The sequence below is a fragment of the Ustilaginoidea virens genome, chromosome 1, assembly GCF_000687475.1.
Source record: "Ustilaginoidea virens chromosome 1, complete sequence".
NCBI lineage: Eukaryota > Fungi > Ascomycota > Sordariomycetes > Hypocreales > Clavicipitaceae > Ustilaginoidea > Ustilaginoidea virens.
This window is the reverse complement of record NC_057316.1, coordinates 6,810,964-6,835,701: the sequence shown is the minus strand read 5'-3', so window position 1 is coordinate 6,835,701 and position 24,738 is coordinate 6,810,964. Positions and strand designations below refer to the sequence as shown.

The 24,738-nt window shown below is 58.4% G+C and overlaps 8 protein-coding genes across 8 annotated transcripts; 3 read left to right on the top strand and 5 right to left on the bottom strand.

Annotated features, from left to right (window-relative positions):
• Positions 1–621: 621 nt before the first annotated feature.
• On the top strand, positions 622–5,244 carry UV8b_01602 (uncharacterized protein; the record flags this gene model as incomplete). Its single annotated transcript, XM_043139100.1, has 4 exons — positions 622–2,047; positions 2,121–3,540; positions 3,606–3,815; positions 3,882–5,244. 4 exons carry the CDS (start codon positions 622–624, stop codon positions 5,242–5,244), a joined length of 4,419 nt encoding a protein of 1,472 aa, XP_042995034.1.
• Positions 5,245–6,400: 1,156 nt separating this feature from the next.
• On the top strand, positions 6,401–8,531 carry UV8b_01601 (uncharacterized protein; the record flags this gene model as incomplete). The annotated part of the gene is made up of 2 exons (XM_043139099.1): positions 6,401–6,679; positions 6,783–8,531. The coding sequence occupies 2 exons, from the start codon at positions 6,401–6,403 to the stop codon at positions 8,529–8,531; spliced, it is 2,028 nt and encodes a 675-aa protein (XP_042995033.1).
• A 219-nt stretch (positions 8,532–8,750) lies between these two features.
• Positions 8,751–9,063, bottom strand: UV8b_01600 (uncharacterized protein; the record flags this gene model as incomplete). Its single annotated transcript, XM_043139098.1, has 2 exons — positions 8,751–8,816; positions 8,887–9,063. The coding sequence occupies 2 exons, from the start codon at positions 9,061–9,063 to the stop codon at positions 8,751–8,753; spliced, it is 243 nt and encodes an 80-aa protein (XP_042995032.1).
• Positions 9,064–9,546: 483 nt separating this feature from the next.
• UV8b_01599 (uncharacterized protein) lies at positions 9,547–11,388 on the bottom strand (the record flags this gene model as incomplete). Its single annotated transcript, XM_043139097.1, has 1 exon — positions 9,547–11,388. The coding sequence occupies one exon, from the start codon at positions 11,386–11,388 to the stop codon at positions 9,547–9,549; it is 1,842 nt and encodes a 613-aa protein (XP_042995031.1).
• A 3,982-nt stretch (positions 11,389–15,370) lies between these two features.
• UV8b_01598 (uncharacterized protein) lies at positions 15,371–16,433 on the bottom strand (the record flags this gene model as incomplete). The annotated part of the gene is made up of 2 exons (XM_043139096.1): positions 15,371–16,194; positions 16,277–16,433. 2 exons carry the CDS (start codon positions 16,431–16,433, stop codon positions 15,371–15,373), a joined length of 981 nt encoding a protein of 326 aa, XP_042995030.1.
• Positions 16,434–16,770: 337 nt separating this feature from the next.
• Positions 16,771–17,151, bottom strand: UV8b_01597 (uncharacterized protein; the record flags this gene model as incomplete). The annotated part of the gene is made up of 3 exons (XM_043139095.1): positions 16,771–16,816; positions 16,876–16,930; positions 17,013–17,151. 3 exons carry the CDS (start codon positions 17,149–17,151, stop codon positions 16,771–16,773), a joined length of 240 nt encoding a protein of 79 aa, XP_042995029.1.
• A 428-nt stretch (positions 17,152–17,579) lies between these two features.
• UV8b_01596 (uncharacterized protein) lies at positions 17,580–19,036 on the top strand (the record flags this gene model as incomplete). Its single annotated transcript, XM_043139094.1, has 3 exons — positions 17,580–17,607; positions 17,704–17,849; positions 17,954–19,036. 3 exons carry the CDS (start codon positions 17,580–17,582, stop codon positions 19,034–19,036), a joined length of 1,257 nt encoding a protein of 418 aa, XP_042995028.1.
• Positions 19,037–20,133: 1,097 nt separating this feature from the next.
• On the bottom strand, positions 20,134–24,439 carry UV8b_01595 (uncharacterized protein; the record flags this gene model as incomplete). Its single annotated transcript, XM_043139093.1, has 4 exons — positions 20,134–21,439; positions 22,399–24,019; positions 24,086–24,173; positions 24,317–24,439. 4 exons carry the CDS (start codon positions 24,437–24,439, stop codon positions 20,134–20,136), a joined length of 3,138 nt encoding a protein of 1,045 aa, XP_042995027.1.
• Between the last annotated feature and the right edge of the window lie 299 nt (positions 24,440–24,738).

Below are 24,738 nucleotides of genomic sequence, written 5' to 3'. Positions count from 1 at the left end.
TCAGTCCAGACATCAAACACGGATGCCCTCACAGAGTCCACATTCAGTCCCCACTCGGCAGTGGCTTCGAGTTGTGCTGGAGCTGCTCATGGCTTGACCCCCAGACCGTCCTCCCATCAGAGCCCGGTCATCACTTCACCGCACCCAAAGGACATTGGCAATGGTAATACGAGCAGTGGTGCTTCCGCTTCCGCATCTGCTTCTGCTTCTGCTCCCGCTTCCGCTTCCGCCTCCGCTCCCTCTCCCTCTCACTCATCCTCTTCTGATGCCACCAACCCTCCTCCAGAACCCGCCTCGGGTTTGTCTGAAGAAATGCCTAAAGAATTGTCTTGCAGGCCTGCTAGGCCTGGCTGCCTTTCGCCAGACTCACCACGACCAGCAGCTCCACCATTCCCACCACCGCTGGAGTCCTGCCAAGAAGAAGCTCCTCCACCACCCGCACCCGCCCCAGACGACCCGCAACCCCCCCCTGTACCTGGGAGCATTCGCCAGCCACACAGCTTCGAAAGCTATGCAGAGCTGCCTTATCGCAGCAACTCAAAATCCAACGGCGCCTGCGTCTCACCTCCTGCTGGACAAGCTCCAATCTTCCCACCCGTCCAGCTTGATATCGACGACGGAATGGACCCTGAAGGCAACTATACCACTCGTCGCCAGGACTACTCGGATTTGGCCAGACTCGAAGAAATCCACAACGTCTCCGCAAGAAGAGGCGGTGGCGGCCCTCCTCCCGTCCCTCAATATGTCAATCCAGCATTGTCTCGAGCGGAAGCCTTCAATGGGCCATCCGAGCGCCGAAAGAAGTTTGCAATCGACCGTTCACCCCTTCAAAGGCTTGAGCTGACGCTCGATAGCATGACCAAAGAGGAGAAGAGGGTAAGAGTCCAGGCTGCCGAGCAACGAGCCAAAGAGCGCGCTGCCCGAAGAGCGGCTGAAGCGGCCAAAACACGGCAAGGAGAGTCGCCAGGCTCGCGACTACTTGCTCCAGAACCAATACACGGCCAACCCCAGATTTCGCCTGCAGGGCTGATATCCAAATCTCAACCGCGTTCAGCAGAAGCTGACCGTCGAGGTCAATCTCACTTGCCGCCCCATCCACGACGGCAGTCGGAATCTTTTCAGACCAGTCATGACCCTGACATGTTTGACTCTGTTTACGGTGGCCCACCACTGGAATCAATACCGAGAACAAGACTGCCAGAAGATGAAACCAGTTCTGGATTTCCCAAGCGTAATCTAAGTTTTCGAGAGCGTGCTGCACGAAATGATCGGGAGGGCATGGCAACGGAGACGAAGCCACCACCACCACCATCACAACAACAACAACAACAGCCCACCGCATTTTTCAGCGGTGCTCCTGGCGATGGCGTGCCCCTCAATCGGAACGGGAGCCACAAGCTGCGGAAAAACCCACCGCCTGAACACTGGAATCATCAAAGGGCTCAATCGACAAGAGAGAGGGGAGCTGGAGCGGGAGCTGCGGTAGACCCAAAGTCGTCCGTTAACTCTCGAGCTTACAACGTCAACAAGAACAAGGACCTTCCACCTGTTCCGGCCATGTATGCTGGTCCTCAACAGGCACTTCAACGCCGGGCTACGGAACCCGCATATGAACGAGAATACGGGTCAGATGAAGAATACGTCCCCCATGCAGCCCGTGGCAAAGCTCTCCCTAGCCCTGCGCAGGACTTGGAAGCTAAAGAAAAAGCACAGGATACTGCGCCTGCCGGAGGGAGGCTCGAGCCGCAGGATAGCGGCCACTCGGTTGAAAGTGGCCCTCAGCATCGCGATTCAAACCCAGCATTCCGAGACCCAATAGATTTTAAGCCGGGCGAAGGATTGTACAAACCTCCTGTTTGGCTTGATGAATTCGAGAATGCGACAGTCGGTACATTAGGCGGAACTTTGCTGGATCTCACGGATGATCAAACCGCTGGCGATGACAAGAAGAAGGCTTGGTGGGAAAGTGACGGTCGTGGCAAGAACAGTTCTTATTCGTCAAGGCCTCGAAAGGCTGAAGCGTTTGATGGAGAGTATGACGATGCTGGTAAGCTTCGATTTTGTTTGCCTTGTTCAGCTTGTCCAACCCAGGGATCCCGTCAAACTAACAGTTTCCCCAGAATCAACGCGTTTCAAACCGCCATTGTTCCTTCACTGCGGACCTCTGTTGAGATACTGCGGTATCCGACAAGAAAAGGTTCCCATTAGAAGTCAAAAGAACAGTGTCGTTTCAGATCGGGAGATGTGGCGTGGTAGTGTCATGATCGTGACCCGGGATGCAAAGTCATCCTACGACATCGCGCCAATGCTTCGTCTGTTCGTCCAGGACATTGACTTGCTTCCTCCCCCACCGCATCAGGTTGACGGAGACTTGCCAGCTGAATACGTAGACCCTATTGCCGGTCACCCGAAGCTGGGGCGCAGAGGAGATACACTCTATGTGCGTCCTGTGGAACACCTCGAAGAAGCCAAAGATCTTTCCCGGGATGAAAGCGACGACGGTCTCTTTGAGAGGTCGAGAAGCCCGCCAGAAGTGGCCCCGCCAGATGGTTCAGCCGAGTTGCCTCAATCATTCGCCGGACGTCAAAAGCGCATTCAGATTGACGGCGAAAAGCTGCAAAAATACAAGGACGTGCGAGGCTTCCGGCTCCATGCAGAGCGCGGCTGCACCTTTTGGAAGTTCAACATTGAAATCGAACTACGGGAGAAGCAGCAGCGCATCGCCTACCGCATCAACAGAGGGCCTTGCATGGCTTTTTGGGTTCCTGCGCGCGCGCAGGCCATGAATATCATGTTTCACAGTTGCAACGGCTTCAGCTCAAGCGTCAATCCGGATGACCTTAGCGGACCTGACCCCCTGTGGCGGGATGTTTTGAACACGCACCAGTCTCGTCCATTCCACGTCATGGTTGGAGGAGGCGATCAAATCTACAACGACTCTGTAGCGTACAAATGCGGCCTGTTTGACGAATGGCTCGACATTCGAAATCCTCAGCACAAACACGGCGCCGCTTTTACCGCCGACATGCAAGATGAGATGGAAGGCTTTTACCTCAACCGCTACTGTACCTGGTTTTCCCAAGGACTCTTTAGTTTGGCGGCGTCCCAGATACCGATGGTGAACATGTACGACGACCATGATATATTTGACGGATACGGATCATATCCCCATCAATTCATGAAATCGCCTGTGTTTACTGGTCTAGGAGCGGTTGCCTTTAGATACTACATGCTCTTCCAGCACCAGAGCGTTCCGAACGAGACAGAAAACACGGAACCCAGCTGGATCCTCGGCGAACAACCTGGGCCCTACATCAAGGAGCTCAGTCGCAGTGTGTATGTTTCCTTGGGTGGCAAAATTGCGCTGCTAGCCGTGGACTGTCGCACGGAAAGGACCGAACACAAGGTGGTGGAAAACAAAACATGGGAAAAAATTGTGAATCGGTTGTATGCCGAAGTACGCCGTGGTCAGGTTGAGCACCTGCTCGTCCTGTTCGGAGTACCCATTGCTTATCCTAGGCTCGTATGGCTGGAAAATATGTAAGCAGCCATAGCTCCCGGTTGGTAACGGTTGAATGGCTGACATATTCTTTACTTTTTCCTAGTCTGACATCTCGGTTGATGGACCCCGTCAAGGCTCTCGGCCGAACTGGCATACTTGGAAAAGCCCTCAATAATATTGACGGTGGCGTGGAAGTTTTGGACGATTTGAATGATCACTGGACTGCCAGGAATCACAAACATGAGCGGAGCATCATCATGGAGGATTTGCAAGACTTGGCAATTGACAAGTCTTTGCGAGTTACGATCCTCAGGTAAGTGCCATGACGCGTCCCAAGATGAAGCCGAACAAGGCAAAATCTAACTTGACAAAACTCTAGCGGTGATGTGCATCTGGCTGCTGTCGGCCAGTTCTATTCCAACCCAAAGCTGGGTTTGGCCAAGCATAAAGACCCAAGATACATGGTAAACATTGTCTCGTCAGCCATCGCCAATTCGCCGCCATCCAATATGCTGGCAGATGTCCTCAACAAGAGGAACAAGGTACATCACTTTGACCAGCAGACGGATGAGACCATGGTCCCCTTGTTCTATCACGGAGTGGATGGGAAACCGCGAAAAAACAAGAGCCTGCTTCCACACAGAAACTGGTGTTCTATTCGAGCATGGTCGCCGGGTAGCACGCCGCCTCCGACACCGCCTCTAACGGCTGACGATGGGAGTTTTATCCCGCCGCCGGCCATGGCTAACAACCCTGGTGGCGGTGGTGGTGACGGTGGAGGCGCCGGCGGCGGCGGTCTTTTTCGACGGTTTTCTCTGGGAGGAAACCGAAACCGGGTAGGAGCAGCTCGCTCTTCAACATCGCATCCACTTGAGGGATCCCGAACTTCTGTCCGAGGGGATAGACCACCGGTATCCGGCGGTCTAAACGGCCTATTTCGGAGCATTTCTCGAAGAAATTCCTCCCACGTTCCCCAACGCGCGAAGCTCAATCGCACGCTTTCGCTCGGTAGCGGCGAGAGTAGGAGCAAGCGACTTTTTGGTTTCGGACGGCGAGGAAGCAGTAGCAGACCCGATGATGGAGGTATCAACGGACAATGGGGCGATTATACCGACGAAGAAGGTGGTGCTGATGATGACGATGACGACGACGACGACGACGACGACGACGACGATTTTGCCAATCGTCACGCCGCTCAAACGGCTGGCGTTAGACCGTCCGGGTTACGGGGAGGTGGCACATATGAGGATAATGAATACTCGGAAGACGACGAGGCACATTTCACCTCCCGTCCACCACAGCGGGCTCAAACCATGGGCAGCCGGCCTGGGATGGCAGCCGAACGGGGAGATGGTAAAGATGGCATGATGCGCCCTCGTCCCTTCCACCGCACGCCGACTGGTCTTTCGGTGAAACAGATGCGCAAGGCTGAACAGTATGAGGTCGATCTAGAGGGAGGGCTCGATATCTGCCTCAACGTGGAGGTTAACGGGAAGGACCCAGCAGGCATCACAGTGCCGTACCGACTGCTGGTGCCTCGTTTGCATTACGAGTATGACCCAGCTGAAGACGAGCTGCAGCGACCCGTCGCGGAAGCGCGGAAGACAAGCGGGTTCAAGAGATTTCTCAGCTTTCGCAAAAAGCCAGAGAAGCCCAAAGTAGGAGGCGAAAAGGAAGAAGGTGAGCATGAAGAGTATGATTACCCAAGCGAGGCAAGCTATGACGTGGATCCGAGACGTTGATTCTACGTGCGGGCGGGGTATATAAGAAGTGCAACGGAAGTGGGCGAGGGTGAGGGCTTTGTTTGTGGTGACAAGCTCTCATCAGTCTCTGTGTCCTTTTTTGATGCGTGCGTGATGACGACTGTTGGGATGGCATGATGTTCGAATAGCGTCAATAGCATTTTGGGAATCATCTTGTACCTTGGCAGCGTTGAAGAAGGCATCAATGGTGTTTATGGATACGGAAAAGCAGGGAGTCGAGAAGTTTGCTTGCTGTGGCTTTTTATGCTTTTTATCAGATTGGTACCAGACATGGATTTGTTGATGACAGTATCTAAAGGAGGCTGAGACGTCACCACGTCAATCACGTCTTGCAGCAGCTTGGTCTGGACGCTGCCAGCGGACACCAAACCAAGACCCCGAAACGTGGACGCTATTGTCTGGTACTCCGTGCGCAGTAATGTTTGACGCTACGCGGTACGCTCTGCGCGGTACGTTGAAGCCCTGCGCTGCCCGCTGCCCGCTGCCCGCTGGTGCCTGGCGCCTGGCGCCTGGCGCCGCGTTGGTTTCAAAGTTGGCCGCTAGGCTCAGCCCCACCAATAAATGACCCATGCCGCGTACCTACCTAAGGTAGGTAGGTAGGTAGGTACCTAGATACAACTCGACGTCAGGGTACGGGGGAACTTCTTACTGTACGGAGTACTCCGGATGTACTTGTCATATTCGACCCACGTGGGCCTCCGTTCGGCTTCTTCCTTCCCCTGGCACCACTTGCCCAAACAAACGTTCATGCTTCCTTCCATTCCTGCTGTCCTTGTCCTTTACCTGTGTGGTTGTGGTCTGGTGTTTTCCATTTGACGCATCGCTTGCGTTATTATCTCATATTCCAGTATTGTACGCTGATGCTAACCTTTTCCCTTTGTTCTTTCTTGGTCCCGCGACAGTCCATTTTCTTTGTGAACGGCTGACGGAGCAAGACGATTGATTTAATTGGGCAGCTAGAACGAGCATTTCATCGACACCCGTCGATTGGACCTTTTTTATAGTTCGCCGTCGGCCATACTTTATAAGCACAGAAAAAAGCCCCGTCGACACAAGAGCGTCCAGCGCGGAATCCACGGAATCCACGGAATCCACGGACCCTACGAATCCCATACAGGGCGGTAATGGCGTCGAAATGTTCCGCAGCATAGCCTTGCCCAAACCCTTGAAGGATGGCCGTCTGCGCGCCCCGCCACACGATATCGCGGCCTGGATCCTGGGTCCAGGCAGGCGCATGTTGACCACGGTTCTCGCACGTACGGTGCATCAGATTCGAAGAAACATGACCTCAAGCCGGCTATTGAGCTTTCCTCATTTTCTCTTCCTGTTTTGGATGGCCATTTTGCTGTGGGGCGAGAGATGGATATTCGAGACCAAAGTGCACCGGTGCGACTGGGCCAATTGGGAGAATTGGGTACGTTTGGTTTGCTGTGTTCCAGAGTCTCGACGGGCGGAATTAGCTGTTGCAGAAAAGGGGGGCTTCGCTTCATTATCTTCTTGCTGACCAGAGAGCGTAGCCCAAAGGAGCAAACCCCCATCACCTTGTTCTCGTCGCCGATCCGCAGATTGTCGATCCGCACTCGTACCCGGGTCGTCCGTGGCCTCTGAACCCCTTGACCATTCTCGTCACCGACAACTATTTGCGCAGGAGCTACCTGGCCGTGCAGCGGCATTTGCGTCCAGACAGTGTCTTCTTCCTGGGGGACCTGTTCGACGGCGGACGAGAATGGAAGACCCGGCAGGGCACCGCCTTCGTAGATCCCAAATGGGGCAGCAGTCGGTCGGATACGGAGAAGAAGTGGCTGAAGACCTGGCATCGAAAGTACGGCGAGGACTTTTGGATTCGGGAATACATGCGCTTCAGCAACATCTTCTTCAAACCCTTCAACGAGGCCGGCGGAGTCCCGGGGCCCTATCAACGGGGGAGGAAGCTGGTGGCGGGCCTGCCGGGAAACCACGATCTTGGCTTCGGCGCCCAGATCCAGCTCCCTGTCCGCGACAGGTTCGGCGCCTTCTTTGGCGAGACGAGCCGGGTCGACGTTGTTGGAAACCACACCATTGTGTCGGTCGACACCGTCTCCCTGAGCGCGGACACGTCCCTGTACAAGGACAGCCACGATCTGAAGCCCATCTACGGCCCGGTGCACGAGTTCCTCGACCAAGTGCAGGCGAGCAAGCGCAAGGCCGTCCAGGAGGAGCTGGCCGTCTGGCACGCAAAGGAGACGGACGTCAAGCTGCGCCACAAGGTCGAGGATGTCGACCACGCAGACTTGACGCGAGTATTGAGAGACCCGGGCCCCGGAGCGGCGGATTTCCCCACGATCCTGCTGACCCACGTGCCGCTGTTCAGACCCCCCGGCACGCCGTGCGGGCCTCGTCGCGAGCACTGGCCGCCCAGCAAAGCCTCCCTGAAGCCGGACGGAACCGTCGACGCCAGTGTCCGCGACGACCGCAACGCAATCTCCGTCTCGGCCGGGTACCAGTACCAGAACGTCTTGAGCGAGGACGACTCGGTCAAGCTCCTCCAAAAGGTCGGCAACGTGGTGCACGTCTTTTCCGGCGACGACCACGACTACTGCGAGCTCGTGCACTCGCCCGCCAAGGGAAACGTCCGCGAGATCACCGTCAAGAGCTTCAGCATGGCCATGGGCGTCCCCACCCCCGGCTTCCTCATGGTCAGCTTGTACAACCCGGTCGACGAGGAGGGCAGGCCGGCACGCGGGCCGTCCGAGGCGTCTCTGCAAACCCACCTCTGCCTGCTGCCGAACCAGGTCCGCACGTACGTCAAGTACGCGGCGCTCGCCATTGTCTCGCTGGCGCTGCTGTGCGTCCGCGCGCTGCTGGTCCCGGTCCTGCGCCTGACGCCGTTTGCGCTCGAGCCGGAGACGACGCCGGCAGCGTCCGCGCTCCCGATGTACAGGGACGCCAAGGCCAAGGTCGAGCCGCCCGAGCACGGGGCGTCGCGGGCCTCGTCGCCGGGGGCCACCACGTCGGGGGCTCGGGGCCACTCGGCGGCCGCCAACGGCAGCAGCGCGAGATGGTCCTCCAAGAAGAGCAAGAGCAGCCAGCGATGGGGGTGGGGCGGCCCGGAGAAGCGCGGGCCCAGGATCAAGCTGGACAATCACTTTTACGACGGGCGGAAGCCGTGGGCGTTGGGCAGGAGAACGGCGGAGCTGGACACGATGCTCAGGGAGCTGTGGACCACGGCGTGGCGGCTGACGTGGTTGACGGCGTCGTACTGGGCGTATCTGGCGAGCAAAGGCTGAGCTGGGCTGGGCTGGGGGGTCTGCACAGGGTTTGGCCTGGAACGTACAGTACGGTCACGGTAACATTGGTGACTTTGCCCTTGATTCTATCTATGCCGGGTCCTCTTTATTTTGAACTTGGCTCTTCTTTTCTTTTCTTTTCCTTTCATTTGTTGTTGTTTCCCTTCTTTCGGTTGTTTTTTCACCAGCCGGCGAAGTATCTTGCTCCATACCATCCCATCACAGCACAGCATCGCATCCAGCGTGCGGCGCCGCGTCCATGTTTGGCCACCCGTCCATTTCAGCCTCGTGCGAGTCCAGGCGAAAGCCGGCCATGCGAAAGCCAGCCAGATGCATCCCCTCACCGCCTGTTTACGCCCAGCCGCTCGTCTCTGGTCCGCCGCCCGGCCCGCCCGGGGCTCTGCTGCACCCCCTGCATCTTCAGCTGGGCCTGGCGGTGCTGCAGCGCCAGGGCTTCGGTTGCGCGGCGGTCCTCGTACGCGGCGATGTCCTCGGCGGTGATGTGGAGCGTCGTCGGGGGCCGGCGGAGCATGGCTGCGGGCGGAGGAGTGTTGCGTGGGGGGAGATTTACTGCCCGAGGACGGGGCTGTCGAGGGCGAGGCAGGTCTGTTGGCGTGCAGGTGGTGGTGTGTTGCAGAGCGAGGCAAGTCTTGCTACGTGCAGGTAGGTGGTCCACGATGCAAGCGGAATTTTTTGTTCATGGAAGCGGGAAGTTTGTCAACATGCGATGCAGGGCGCAAAACGAGCAAACAACAGACAAACAAAACACGTGCGTGGGGGCCCAATGGTGACGGAAAAAAAAGTGGAGTTCAAGCAACTTTATTGGGTATAGATAATCACTGGCAAAACTACGGATAACTAGAGGTATCAATCAACAACAACTCATTCGTCATGGTCGCATCGCTGCGTAAAACCAGCAAACGGCCCTCCCCCCCAACCAACCAACCAACCAACCAACCAACCAACCCCCACTTTCCAAAGCAAAGCCCCCTCCGAGTGGTCTTCTTCCTGCTGGTCATGCGGCGGGCAAGGGGCTCGAGTTGGACCTCAGCCTGCACTGCGTGCGCTGGGCGTCCCGGACGGAGAGCGCGGTCGGCGCGGGCGTCCACTTGCGCGGCGGGGACTGGCTGGCAAAGAAGCGCACCGGCTCCGGGGGGCTCAAGGGCCCCATGGGGACAGGTACGGGCACGGGCATCATGGGCACGGGCGGCTCGGCCTCCGAGTTGAGGGTCGAGGGCGAGGCGGATCGCAGGCTCTGCGAGGACGAGGACGACACCCACGGCGGCGGCGGCGGCGCCGGGTCCTCGGATATCAGCTGCCCGTGCGTCTGGAAGCCAAACGTGTCGAACCACTCGGCCATGTCGTCGGCCAGGTCGCTTTCGTAGTCGTCGCAGGGGCCGGGGGCGAGCCCGCCGCCGTCTGCGGCGGCGTCTGCGGCGGCTGCGTCTGCGTCTGCGGCGTCCGACTTGAGAAAGGCAATGTGGCCGTGGCGGAAGGTCGGGTGCGCCTTGCAGAGCGCCGTGCTCGGCAGGTAGATGATGGCGTCGCTGCCGGGGTCGCGGGGCTGCCGCCGGCGGGGCTCGCTGCCCTCGCTGATGGCGGCCAGCGGCGGGCTCGCGTTGCGCCTGCTGACGAGAAACCGCTCCGGGTTCTTGGGCGGCGGGCTCGGGCTGGGCGCGAACGTGTGCTGGTGCTGCGTCGGACTGCCCACGGAAAAGGCAATGTGCACGACGGCGTTTGCCACTGCCGCGGTGGACGGGCTGGCCCGGTCCGTGGTTGCGCTCGCGTCTGATTGTTGCGACGACGCACTTGCCACGGAGTCGGGCGAGCCCCGACCGCTGCGCGGGGGCGGTTGTTGTTGTTGTTGTTGTTGATGCTGATGCTGATGGCCGTTTTCCGAGATTCCGTCCGGGAGGCTTGGCTCGTTCAGCACACTTCGCCTGGACGGCTTGGCTTGCTTCGGGCTGAGCCGCGAGTCCGGCTGCTTCGACATCCTCTTCCGGGTGCTTTCTATGGTGCTGTATGCGGTGTACTCTGGAGGGGTGGGGAGGGCCTTGTCGAGACGAGGGGACACGGACGCGGTGGAGGCTCTGTTATTCCATTGCGTGCTTTGTTTGCTTCCAGGGACAGAAGCCGCGCTTCTGGTGTTTCCCAACGCGACCGAGGGCTCTTGGCCTTCCAGGAGCCATGACGTGGTTCCCGCGCCGAGACCCGACAGCTTGGAAGCGTCTCGGGGCGCCTGGGGTCTCGTCTCCAGAAGGGGCAGGGTCCGGGCTGGCTCCGGCGAGTAGCACCATCGGTCGTGAAGCTGCGCGCCTGCGTGTCGTCGTGTCTGGTAGATTGGCATGGTCGGCTCGGCGGAAGCGGAGCGCGGGAGCAGCGACGTCTCGGCCGGATGGGAATCCCGGCCGAGGGCTTGGTCGCAGAATCGCACGCTCAGCTGCGACTTTTTCCTCGCGAACCGTCTGCCCCAGTCGCTGGCGGGCGGCTTCTCAGAGTGGCTGGGAGCTGCTGCTGCTGCGGCGGCCCCCGAGGAGACGTTTTGTCGTGGTGCGTGCGTGGCAGCCCAGGGGGGTTGTTGCTCGCGGTTGCGCAGCGTCGAGTCGCTGTTGTCGTGTACAGTCACTGCCACCCCTTCGACCAGCGCGGGCGAGGCCGGCCTTGAGCGTCCCAGTCTCGGCAGCCAGGACAAGGACTTGGCAGAGGGCTTGTGGGCGATGCGAGCTGCAAAATGATCGTTGGTCGACCTGGAGTATCGATGATGCTTGGCCGTGTCGTTGGGGTATCGGCAGTTTGGGCTGGGTGAGCTTCGGCCCAACCCAAGGCTAGCTGGGAGACTTTGCATGATGGCAGCCATGGCTAAAGGGGGGGGGGAGAAGGAGAAGGAAAGAAAGGAACGGTTGGATGCCTAGCTGAGCCAGAAGTAAGGAATGGGCATTGGCTCAGGGCATTGGGTCGGTTGTGTGCGTGTGTGTGTGTACGTGTGTGTGTGATTCATAAGGGGGGGTCGGGTCAGCAAAAGTGAAAGGCGGCTCGTTCCATTATAAGACAATGGGCGCAGCCTGGGTAGCAAAGGAGCAACAAGAATAGAGTCGGGCGGGAGGGAGAAGAGGCGAGCCGAGCACCTGGGCGCAGCGCGGCGTCGGATCCGACCACGACTTACAAAGAGGCCTTGCCCGCGGGTGGAACTGAACAACACACGACCCAGTGCCTTTGATGGCCTTTTGATACACAGGAAGCCAAAAAAAAGTAAGCGGATCACAAGACAGCTTCCCCAAAGCTCGGCCACTGATACGGGTAAGTTGGAAGCGCAACGGCTTCACCTGGTCCAGCACCCACCGGGGCATCTCGATTCATCGTCTGGGTTGTCTCCTGAGTCCTGGCGATAGACATAGACCAGAGACGGGACTCGGGGATTCCGGCCTATCAGCAGCGGGCGGCAAAAGATCAGCGAGGTGGCCCCCCTGGCAGCTCCCCGTGCTCGAGCTCATCAGTTCTCAGGTTTGACAAGCAAGGACGTCTTGGATTGAGGAGCAGTGGGGCGTATCGCACGGGAGGGTGGCTAACTACTTTACCTGGTGAGCAGGCGGCGAGGAGGCTAGCAGCCAGCCCGGGGAGGGAAGGGGGGGGGACCGTGAGCTTGGACTTGGGGAGGCTAGGAGCTATTCTCATCCCGGCAGTCAACGTGGGCGGCAGTCTTTGTCCCGAGGTTTGCGAAGCCCACGGGCTGGGAGTCTGGGACACGGGTGCATCATGCATGCAGGCAAGCGTCAGTGGGATTTCGGGCAGCAGGGATCCCCCAAGATAATTGGCGACGGGGGGTCGGGGGCTTACTGTGTATTACGCACATGTTGCGCGTCTTGTCTTGCTTTTGTTCCCAAGAGGATGATGCCGGCGATTTGCAGGATGGAAGGGGGGGAAAGCAGAAGAAAAAATTATTCAAAATAAAGGTCGTCGCCAGGGCCAAAAAAAAAAAAAAAAAACAGGAAAAAAAAAAGGTAAAATAAAAAATAAAAAATAAAAAATAAAAAATAAAAAATAAAAAATAAAAAAAACACCTTCCAGCTGTTTGCTTTCTCGCTCGCTCGTGATCCATTCCGATAAATCTGCCAAGTTCTGCCGTGGTTCATGTGGCCCTGTCTGTGGGTTCTCGCTCTGCTCTCTGGTTGGCTGGGCGGCCTTGGTTACACGACTTTGGTTCGCTAAGGAGGCGACATTAGGTAGCACGACAATCTTGTGATTCAGGGCTGGGATTCTGTTTCTGCAGGGGAGTTCCCGATAGGGACGGGACTTGCTGCGGTGCTCGCCGGCTGGCAATGTTGCCTGCCAACCAGCCGCAGCCGGCGAGAGTGGGAGACAACCCAGACGGCATATCACTTGACTCGGCCAGCTGCTAGCCAGCTGCGGCCGTGGGTGCGGGCGTGCGTCCTGCCAACTGCCCACCAACAAAACAAGTAAGTGTCTGTCAAGCGAGTGCCTGGCAAGCCGTGTCGCTCTCGGCCCCCCGCCATCCCGCGACTTTGCGACCATTTATTCACTAGTGAGACTGACCTTTTTTTTTTCTTTTTTTTTTTTTACTTCTCGATTCTTTTTCTTTAAATCCTTGTTTTCTGCGACGATAAAGAAACAAGAAAGAGCAAATCCGTCACATGATTCCGTGGCCCCCGCCAGGCCATGTCGTGGGGCCCACATGTGCTGGAACGATTCTCGAACCAAGCGGGGATGGCGATGGCTTCCAGTGCGCCAGCCAGCGGGAGAAAGGCCCGCGCCGCGATCGCGATGATGGGCTTGGGAACTAGCGCGGGGCCCGGGGGAAGGGGGGGGGGAGGAAGGTGTCCTCGACTCGAGCAAAGTCCTCGACACCCCATCTAGGATTCAACTTTCAAGCCTCAAGGGCCATGCATGGCCGTCATCAATGTGCTACCCAACCCCCCCCTGGCAGGCGGACCAAACCCCCCCCCCCCCCCTTTCCCCCACCACCGTCGCCCTCAAGCAGAACGTGAGCGCGCCAGCCGACCGACCCGACCGCGTGCCCGTTTTCATCGCCATGGCCTCGAGGCTCGAGCTTCTTCGCTCGAGGAACAATGAGGTTTCGTCTGCCCGCCCCTCTTTTGACAACGCCTCGCCTCGCCTCGCCTCGCCTCGCCTCGCCTCCTCCCCCCTGTTTATGCTTCCGAGTTGGCACATTTGCCTCGCTGGCAAGGTCATCTTGGTTCTCACCCGGCCACTGCCAGTTCGGTTGCGGGCCAAAGGCGCGCGTGGGCGTAGCGAGTTGAGTTGCGCCGAATAAGAGACAAGACGCAAAGAACGTGTCGGCCGACCGGGGGCCACGTTTCACAAGCACCCGACCCGCACACAAAGAGGAACCTGCACGGCGCAAAGCGACCTGAGGCCAGAAGCCCTGCCGGATAATCATTGTACACCAAGGGAACTTAAACATGACCCAAGGGGAAGAAAAAAAAAAGAACCTCGAATTAGGAAGGAAATGGCCCAAACCAGACTGAAGCAAAGCCCTCCTGCCTATCAAACCCACGACTGGCTACGGAATATTCCGTAGTCCCGTACTCTAATAGAATTATCGAGACTGCGCCGACAAGCTTGCTGCGTCGGCCATGACTAGCTTCTATATATTAAGATTATGCCTCTGCTGCCGTCTCAACCGGTTGTTTTATTAGCATCTCGCCTGTCGACCGCCCCCCCCCCTCCCCCGCGGCCGTGACAACCTGCCCGCCGATTGCGTCGATAGGACTCGGTACCGAGTCAGCAGTATCAGGTGTCGCACTGCGAGGTATCCATCCTGCCGTCATTGCTGGCTGTTGTCGCGGCTGCCTGCGGGGTTTCAGTGGAGGATTCCGAGGCACAGACCGGTTTTGATGACGGTCATGACTGATTCCCATTCCCAGCCCAGGGGGGCTGCGACCCCGAACCGACCGGGGGTGGCACGGTGGCTGCGTTGCGTTGCGTTGTGTTGCGTTCCTCGATTCGCTCTTCCTCCTTCATCTTCTTCTTGTTGCTTCTGTCCCCTCCGACGACCAAGGGTTTCTAATCGGTCAGATTCATGTCTCAGTTGCGACGGATGATCGAGAAAGACTGGATTTGCAGTTCGCTTGCGTCCGCCCTCGAGATCCGTCACGGTGCCGAGGCCTCAAGCGCCGCTCGACGTGACGTGGGGAATCTCCACGCTCCGTCATCCTGGCTCCGTCATCCTGGCTCTGGCTTCTGCGTCTTCGTCTTCGTCTTTCCCGAACCTGGGCTGCCCCTTCGGCCGTGACACGACGTCCGCTCCGTGGCCTTCGGAATGCACGCTGCACGCTGCAGTGACGGCACGCTTGCTGGGGGCCATCTCGTCCTGGCGCATGTGCATGCGTAAAACGCGGTGCCCATGCAAAACGCCTGGCTCCCGCCACCATTGGTCGAGCTGGTCGTTGGGGGCGGGAGGGGGGGGGGGGGTTGGTCAGGCCGTGGCGTGGCTCGTAAAAATAGAAACAAAGGACAAGAAAGGCGGCTGCAAAACAGGACGTTGGTGTGTGAACAATGCGCCCGCCCCGAGGTTGGTCGACTGGTAGTTAAAAAAAGCATCACCAAGTCGACGGGAATAGTAGGGCCACGCTTTGCGCCGCGTGATGTTGAAAGACAAACACGAGTGCATGGGAAGCATGATGGCTCCTGGTTCCAGAATACGCGCTGCAGCCCTGCATCAGGGGCTGGTGATAGTTTTTTTTTTTTTTTTTTTCCAAGTTGGTGGTGTTTCTTTTCTTGTTCTTCTTGAAATGACTAGATGCGGCCCCTAGATGGAAAGCCCCAAAAGCTGGAGCATCACTTGGTCCCACCGCAAGCGACTACTCTTGATCCATATCAACATTGCCGCCGTCGTCAGAGTCTTCGTCATCAGACATGATGCACGGAACAAAGCGAAAGTCCAGAAAACTAGGCTTGCCCCCTTCCATGTCCACCATGAACTGCAAGCACAAGACGCCCTGCGCGTCCCCCCGCAGGCTGATCTTGTTGGCAACCCGCATCGCCTCCGTCGAGTTCCTGATAAAGTCAAACTTGTACGTCTGGCACCACCGGTCGGCAATGGTAAAAGTCTCCAGCAGATCCCTGCCCCTGGCAAAGTCCACTGCACAGCTTCCCAGATGGCCGGTGCCCGTCAGGGTCAGGAACGGGCTCGTTTTGCTCGCGACAATGGACAGCTTGTCGGGGGCGGCGGGCGATATCTCGGCCAGGGAGTCCAGCAGCGAGCGCGACGGCATAATCACCTTGAACGCCAGCTCCTCCCTGTTGAACGGGATGTCCTCGGGCAGGTCCGGCACGTACGTGGTGAGGCCGGCCGTGGTCTTGACCCCAGACTCCTCAATCGTCACCTTGAAAGCGTCGCCCTGCTCGCCGTAGACGAGCGTGCAGGTTCCGCTTATCCCCAGAACCTGGTTGCTGAACGCGTCCGGCCTGTAGTTTCTCAGGTTGCTCCGGTAGGCATCTTGCTCCGCCTTTTGTGCCTTGGCAGCAACGTCGACCGCGCCAAAGATCTGCAGCACTTCCAGGAACGATGGCAGCGAGATTTGGAAAATCGGCAGCTCGGGGGGCTCATCATCATCGTCATGGTGATTTACTGGCAAATTGAGGCTGTATGCTGAAAAGAGCGCCTTGTCGAGAAACGCGACCCCTGTGCATGCGTTAGCCCAGGCGTCGGCCGTGGAAAAAAAGAAACGAAAAATCATGTACACAACATCCGCAACACAACGTACCTTGCATGGCTCTAGAGTTGTCTGCAGCAAATCGGATACCTTCCTCGGTGATTTGGACATGTACCTTTGGTGCAAAGTTGATGCACCGAAGAAGCTGGTGCAGCGGGCGTGTAGACGTAGCCACAGCTCGAAAGATGGGTGGTTTATCAGGAGCCATTTTCGGGTTCCTCTTCTTCGTCCTGTTCTTCTTTTCTTCCTTTTGTTTTCCCCCCCTTTAGTTTTAGTGATTCTTTGTGATGGAACAGTGACGGTGCTGGTTGTGATTGCAGATTGCAGATTGCGACAAAAGGCAAGAATTTGCCAAACTTTTTTCTTTAAAAAAAAAAAAAAAAAAACGACAAATCAAAACAGAAAGTGATGCAGACAGTAGAACAGTAGCCGCCTGGTAAGCTCCAGCCCCTCCTCTCGCGTGTTGGCTTTCAAACTAATGTACAATGTGACTGAGCTGCCTCGTCGGCTGGTGCGCTGCGCCTTGGTCGGGACAAATCTCGATCTTAGATGTAGACCCCGACAGCGCAGAACATGTAGATGACCCCAAAGCTGCCATAGAGTTAGCCGACATGAACGCACACGAGTCACTCGAGAGAGGGAGCACCAACGCAAAAGCCAGCGATGCCGGGATGCCCAAGGTTGTCAGGTGGACGAGAGATCGATCTAGGCGAGAGAAAACAAAAAAGTCAGCGAGCAGGTTCGAGGACACTCTTCCCCCGAGGACTGGCCAAGGGCTGCTGCCTACTCAGAGCAAAGACGCCGGTGATGGAGAGGCCCAGGAGCATCAGCAGAAAGCCAACGACAAACTGGCTGTGCTTGCCGACGACGGGGAGGAATGGACTGCCAGCAGCAGCTTGCCAAACCTCATGCAGGGAGGAATCCATGTGCCGGGCTTGAAGGTTGCGGCGATGAAGATGCCCGGGGGGAAAAACGGTCGTCGGTCGTCGCTGGCTTGGGATTGACGGAATCCTGGGCTGCAACCTGGATGGTGGTGATGAACAAGCAAGCAAGTCGCTAATTCCAATAAGCTGTCCCTTATTAGTATTCTGTCTGGTACCTTATGGATAGTTGTGTTGTTACCCCATGCAAAAAGACAGACAGAGCAGCCCTGGCGATAACGTAAGCAGCGCACGGGCCACGGCGTGCCAAGTCAGCCCGTCCGAGCTGGAGTCTGGAAAACCCGACTGACAAGCGTTGCGTCACCCATCCTCCGAGCTTCGCAAAGAAAAAAAAAACGAAGAGAAAAAAAGAAAGAAAAAAGAAGACGACGACGACGACAACGACAACGACGACAACGACGACGACGGCCAACATGGGGGACGCTGCCAAAGACGACAACAGTGAGTCCGAGTCCTTCCCCCCTCCCCCGTTGAGTGCCCGCCGTCGTTGCTGACTGCGCCCGCCCCCGGCGGCCTTCCGTTTGCTCGCAAAAAAAGGCACCAAGCGCAAGGCCTCCCAGGACCCCTCGTCGCCCGCGACGTCGAAGCGCGTCAAGCATGAACAGCAGGCCGAGGAGCCGGCCGACGAGGATGCTAAGCCCGCCGCGACGGGCGCCGCGAGGCCGATCCCCTTTCCGGACAAGGTAAGAATCAAAGGACGGGATGCCCCTTCCTTCTTCCCCTTCATGTCCCCCCCCCTTGGCATCCGAACTTTTGGCCCGATCTGACTGACCTGCCCGTTACCCAGCCCGCCGTCGTGGAGGAGCGCAACGGCGAGATCGAGTTCCGCGTGGTCAACAACGACAACGAGCGCGAGTCGCTCATCATCCTCACCGGGCTCAAGTGCATCTTCCAGAAGCAGCTGCCCAAGATGCCCAAGGACTACATCGCGCGGCTGGTGTACGACCGCACGCACGTGTCCATCGCCATCGTCAAGAAGCCGCTCGAGGTGGTGGGCGGCATCACGTACCGGCCCTTCAAGGGGCGCCAGTTTGCCGAGATTGTCTTTTGCGCCATCAGCTCGGACCAGCAGGTCAAGGGGTACGGCGCGCACCTCATGTCGCACCTCAAGGACTACGTCAAGGCGACGAGCGACGTGATGCACTTCCTGACCTACGCCGACAACTACGCCATCGGCTACTTCAAGAAGCAGGGCTTCACCAAGGAGATCACGCTGGACCGCCGCGTGTGGATGGGCTACATCAAGGACTACGAGGGCGGCACCATCATGCAGTGCTCCATGCTGCCGCGCGTGCGCTACCTCGAGATGGGGCGCATGCTGCTCAAGCAGAAGGAGTGCGTGCAGGCCAAGATCCGCGCCTACTCGCGCTCGCACGCCGTGCACCCGCCGCCGCGCGAGTGGCGCACCGGCAGCGGCGGCGGCGGCGGCGGCGGCGGCGGCGTGCGGCCCATCGACCCCCTCGACGTGGCCGCCATCCGCGCCTCCGGCTGGTCCCCGGACATGGACGAGCTGGCCCGCCAGCCGCGCCACGGCCCCAACTACAACCAGCTGCTGCACCTGCTCAACGACCTGCAGAACCACCAGTCGGCCTGGCCCTTCCTCGTCCCCGTCAACCGCGACGACGTGGCCGACTACTACGACGTCATCAAGGAGCCCATGGACCTCAGCACCATGGAGAACAAGCTCGAGGCCGACCAGTACGCCACCCCGGAGGACTTTACCCGCGACGCCAAGCTCATCTTTGACAACTGCCGCAAGTACAACAACGAGAACACGCCCTACGCCAAGTCGGCCAACAAGCTGGAGAAGTTTATGTGGCAGCAGATCAAGGCCATCCCGGAGTGGTCGCACCTCGAGCCGGAGAAATAGTGTTTGCAGCCGGCCTCGAGGCCGCGCATCCGCCTGATGATGGCGCATGGAAAGTAGGCGGGGGGGGGTACGTGTTGGCTCACAAAAAGCAGGCGCGACTTTTTTTCTTCTTCTTCTTCATCTTCTTCTTCTTTATCTTTGTCTTCTTTATCTTTGTCTTTTGCTATGTTTTTCCCTTTTCGCGCATTTACTCTCCGACAAGTGCTTTAGCGTGGCGTTTACAGCGGTAGGGACAAATCCGCGGGTGGTCAGTCTTTTGAATATGAGGGGGGGGGGGTCTGCTTTACGATGGTTGCTGTGCGTCTAGGCGTGCCATTCACCCCATTCACATGGGTGGATTTACTCCCCTGGCAACTACTCCTCCGGAGTTATATATAGCGTCTCAATATAGTGCATATTGCTCGTGTTGGTGAACTCTTGCCGGCAGAATCTGCAACGAGCCAGCCGCCATCCATGCCAGGCAAACAACGCGAGACGCCAGGAAACGAGAATACGACGCCCCTGTTGTAGAAACAAAGTACGACGGGCTTGCTCCAGCAACATGGGTTGGTCCACCAGGTGCCTCAGCTGTACAAGTCCACCGCTACATCGACGGACGGCAAAGCAGGGAACACTGAGCCAGGGGAAATGGGAAACCGGCAACACGGCAACACGCCAGACCGGGGGGGGGGCTTTACAGGTAAAATGCCTCGTCATCATCAGACACGGAACGGGGCCCAGCGTAATATAGCAGGCAGGCAGAAACTAGACGAGGAAAACATAAAAGACGATGCTAGGGCGCAATGCCTGCGCGCTGTAGCCAGTAAAGTCGGGCAGGTCTGGCCCCCAACGTCGCTGGACCCAGAGAGCCAGCTCGTGCAAAATCCACTGCTGTGCTTGTCTCGGCTTCTATTTTCGGGTTTTCTCTTCTCTGCTGCTGCTGCTGCTGCTGCTGCTGCTGCTGCTTCTACTTCTTCTTCTTTGCTTGGCTGAAAATTCCCTTCACAACTTCTCCTCTTCTTCTTCCTCGCTTGGCTGGAAATTCCCTTCACAACTTCTCCTCTTCCTCCGTCCCTCGCCATTGTTCTTCCCCCTCAGCGAGAGTTTAGGCGTCCCGCCTAAAAGGCGTCCTGGGCACTCGGGAGACGTATGGTCGGGCGGGGCGTTCGCGGCACAGGCACGGGCACGGGCACGGGCAGTCGGCGGGCGGCGTCGGACACGGAGCGCCGGCGGCGAGAGGCCGGGCTGGCCTGGCGGGTCTCGGCTACCAGCGCCCGCGCCAGCATGGGGTGCAGGCCCTCGGGGATTTCTGCCCACTGGCCGGAGCGGGCGGCGCTGAGCATGCCCGGGGGGATCAGCGCGGCCGGGATGTCGACCATGCTGGACACCCGGCTCAGCATCTGCTCCGTCATCTGCTCCGTCAGGAGGGTCAGCTCGCCCGAGTCGATGGCGTTCTTGAGCCACTGCTCCCACTCCTCGTCGAGCACCAGGGTCGTGTCCCCGGCCTCGCGGCGAGTGGCCCGGTCGCGCAGCCGCTCGTTCAAGTCGACCCCGACGCTCTCAAACTCGTCGTCGTCGTCGTCGTCGTCGTCGTCGTCGTCGTCGTCGTCGTCGTCGTCGTCGTCGCTCTCTTCCTCCAGGGCCGAGACCTGCTCCTCTTCCTGCTCCTCCTCCTCCTCCTCGCCGTCGTCTCCCGGGAGGCCTCGTCCGACGGTCCGGGTTGTGCCGGGCCGCTCGCGCTCGACGATATTTGCTGCCGCTGCCGCTGCCGCTGCCGCTGCCGGTGGCGAGCGCTCGCCGTCCGCGTCGTCGACGGCCTCGCTCGGCCGGACCCAGTCGGAAATGTCGTCGGCGGTGGTGTCCCTGATGACGACGCCCTGCTCCTTCTCGAACTTGTCCTTGGCCCATTTGGTGCCCTCCCACTTGGTCAGGGAGCCGATCTCGGCCGGGGTCAGGCGCAGGGCGTCAAAGGCGCGGAAGAGGCGCCTGTGCCACGGCCATCTCCAGAGGCGGATGCGGTGCGTCTTGTGCGTGTAGTCGAGGCCCGGGTACTTGGCCTCCTGGGTGTCGAGGTGGCCGTAAAAGGCCTGCGTCTCCTGGCGGACCTCGGTGATGAGGTTGCGCTGCAGGAAGGCCTGGAAGTTTGGCGGATCGCTGGCCTTGGGCTTGGCGAAGAGCTGGTCGTACACCAGGTCTTCAACGGGACGCCCCTTCATAGCGTCGGTGGAGGGTTCGAGTGTTGAGGCGAGGTAGCAAGCAGGCGACGACAACGACACGGGGCAGGAGGTGGGAAGGAAGGGAGGGCAAGGCGAGGCCAGGCGTGAGCGAGACGAGGCGAAGGGGTCCGGGGGGTCGGGCGTAGACGTCCGAGCTTTTCCAGCGTCCTGCGTCTGGACGACTCCGGGGACAGACAGACCAGACCGTCTGAGACGCCAGAGACAAAAGGCAGAAGAGGCACGAGATCAGCAAGGACTACGATCTCGGGCCGGGCAAGCCGCTCACGACGCCGGCAAAACACTCAAAAGATGAAGAAAAATAAAAATAAGAAAAATAAATAAGAAAAATAAAAGAAAAATAAAAGAAAAAAGTACTCAAAAGAGATGAAATAACAAGGCAAGAATAAAAGGGGCGGCGGGTCAGTTTGGCGGGAGAGCACGAGGGCGCATAACGTGGGTTGGCGAGTTTGCAAAGATCGATTGATGCTGATGCATTCATGTTCCATTCCAGAGCGAGCCCAGACGCCAGAGCCAGAGCCAGAGCCAGAGCATTAGGTTTCGCCACGGGGCGGGTCGGCGGGTCCTTGTGGGTGAGTCTGACTCCTGAGTCCTGGCTGGCTCTAGCCAAATCTGGGGTCCAGAGAGCATCAATGTCTGGTACCAGGTACCTGCTGTTACTTACCTCTAAGGTAGGTAGGTACCTGGCACCCTGGGGCCCAAGCCAGGCCAAGCCAGGCCAGGCCAGGCCAGGCCAGGCTGCGGGGGAAAAGGCGAGCTATGCATGTGTCTAGGCAGCAACAACAGCAACAACTGGCCAGTATCAAAGTCAACCAGCCAGCAGACCCTTTGGTCGCCGTGTGGCTTCACGAGGTGCAAACACCACCGTGCGGCCTTCCGTAACCTGCGACCAGACGGCTTCTGAGCAGGCTGCTGGCGCTTGCTTGTATTGAAAGCAGGCACCTTGGAAGTTGCTTGCGTGTGTACCCTGTACCCAGTCCGTAGATAAATGTGCCGAGAAATTGCCTCCAAAAAGAGTCCCGTGCCGCATACTACATGCCGCACCTAATCAAAGACTGCTTCGGCAAAGAAAGAGCCGTCGCTCGCTGCATTGCCCCTGCCTCGCCTGCCTCGCCTGCCTCGCCTGCCTCCTGGCTCGGTCAGCTATACGCTGCCTGAGCATGTGCTTGCCTGCTCGCCATGGCGGCGGCAGGGCTGGTCAGGTCAATGTCCGGCGACGGTCTCCTACCCCATTTCCTCCTCTCGTCCCTGAATCGTTCCCTGTCTCGCTCCCGCTCCCGTTGGCGATCTTGGCGATCTTGGCGATCTTGGCGATCTCGCGGCTCCCATTCCGGGGGTTCTCGCTGTCGGTCGACGTCAGCGTGGCTGCTGGTCCTTCTCTGCGTCTCTCGACGCCGCAAATAACTCTTTTCTCTTCTCATGGTGGCAGCTTGCTGCTCCCTGTCGACGTCCCAGTCCTCTCGCGCCTGGCCCCTCAGATACCGGTCCCTGTCCCTGTCCCGCTCCCGCTCCCGCTCCCGCTCCCGCTCCCGCTCCCTCTCCTTCTCACTCTCTCTTTCGCGTTCTTCCAGTATTCTACGTCTTCTCCGGGCATCGCTTTCCGGAAGCCCGCCTCCGTCGGAATCATCCGTGTCCGTGCCCGAGTAGCTTCGACTCAACCTTGATGACCGCAGGTGCTCGCGGCTTCTTCGTGGTCTGACGGCCCCTGTTCCCGAGTTTTGTCTCGACCCAGGTCGTGGGCGATCAGAGCTCAGCCCGTTGGGAAGAATGCTGCTTACCGTCTCTGACAGCTTGGTGCGCAGAGAGTCCAGCGGGCTCGGCCCGTTGGCCCTCTTTGTCTCGTCCGTTCTCGTATCCAGCCGTGACGGGCGCGGACTAGACGAGCCATTGGAGAGCCCCTGGGCCTGCGCAGTGCCATGCCCGCGCATAAATCTTCGTACCGACGGAGGCGGTGGAGAGTCGAGGTGATGACGCCGCTTATCGCGGTGGTCTTGCCCCGGTTTCTCGTCCGAGGACTCGGAATACGACGGCTGTCTAGGGTGGCTGTGTCTCCGGCCCTCGCTTGTTTTCTTCACCTTGGCATCAGAGTACGCCGGGGAATAGCCACGCGAAGGTGTTGGATCCGTTGCGTGCTCGGCAGCGGCATGATCAGAGAAGCTTCTTCTCCGCCCCCTGTCGTTCAGAGGTGTATCGCGGCGAAATCTATCGGGGGATCTCTCAGGTCTGCGTTGGCTAGCGTATCTTGAAGGGATGTGTGCGTACGACATGGGTCTTGCGAAATAACCCCCATCCGTTGGTCTCGTCCGCGACGAAGAAGCCGACGCAAAGGCTTCTCGAGCATGCACATGGACGTGGGCAAACTTTGGTTCGGGTTTCTCGTTGGAAGGCGAGGGCTTGGGGTGCGTGCCCTCATCCTTGGACGAGGAGGACTCGGCCGCCGTCCACAACTTGGCAGCGCACGTCTTGTGCCAGCGATCAACATCTTGATCAGCCTGGGCGGGAAAGCAGCTGGCCGGCAGATCGGCGGGGAAGTCTTGGCCGGTTTCTGGATGCCTCAGGTTCCAGTTCTTGACGGCGTACTGGATGAATGGGACGTGCTCCTCAGGTCCCAGCAGGATTTCCAGCGACTCCCACCTGGAGAAGCCACGGAATGTGAGGGCGGGGATGGAGGGCGCTTCAAAGTCGTTTCCCGTAGGCTGCAGTGTGTGCTGGCATCCTGTAACTTGCCACATGTACGAGATGGCCGAGTGCGGCATATCCACGAAGAGAGCTTACCATGTTGGACAGCTTGAGTTAGCTTGGCGAAGGGGCGAAGCTAGAGTTGATGCTTGCTTACAGTCGTAGTTGCCGCCGACTGCTTTGTAAAAGGCGGCCAGTTTACTCGGCGTCAGATGCGTCTCTGCCTTGTCGCCGATTTCCAGAATCTGCGAGAAGCGAGCAAGTTAATGCATGCAGGGGGGGTGTTTGGCAGATATCGCGCAAAGATTGGCCATGTATGTACAGGAGCAACAAACTAAAAAAAAAAAAAAAAAAAGAAAAAAAAAAGAAAAAGGCAGCCATCTCGTACCACGTGGCGGGCAATCGCTCGCAGAAGCGAATCAAGCTGTTTGGTCGGGCCTTTATCCTTCTCGAACATGTAGGCATACTGAACAGCTGAACCAGGCGTCGCATCAGAGTATGGTGACGCCATGGCGATCCCGCCTCGTCTCTCTCTCTCTCTCTCTCTCTCTCTCTCTCTCTCTCTCTCTCCCGTGCGAAGCGGTGAGGGTGGCAGGAGAAGGGGCTTGGCTGGTCAAGACGGCGTCACGGGGAAGAGGAACTCGACGTGAAGAAAGTTGTTGGTATTTATCGTTATGGGCCCGGGCACCAACGGGACGTTCGGGCTATATCAACCCGTCCAAGACAGCTGGGGCCAGCACGCCGTCAAGAAGTTGCATCGAGCAGGGGACGCAAGATGACGGACGGTGACGGGCGCAGACGGTAAACAAC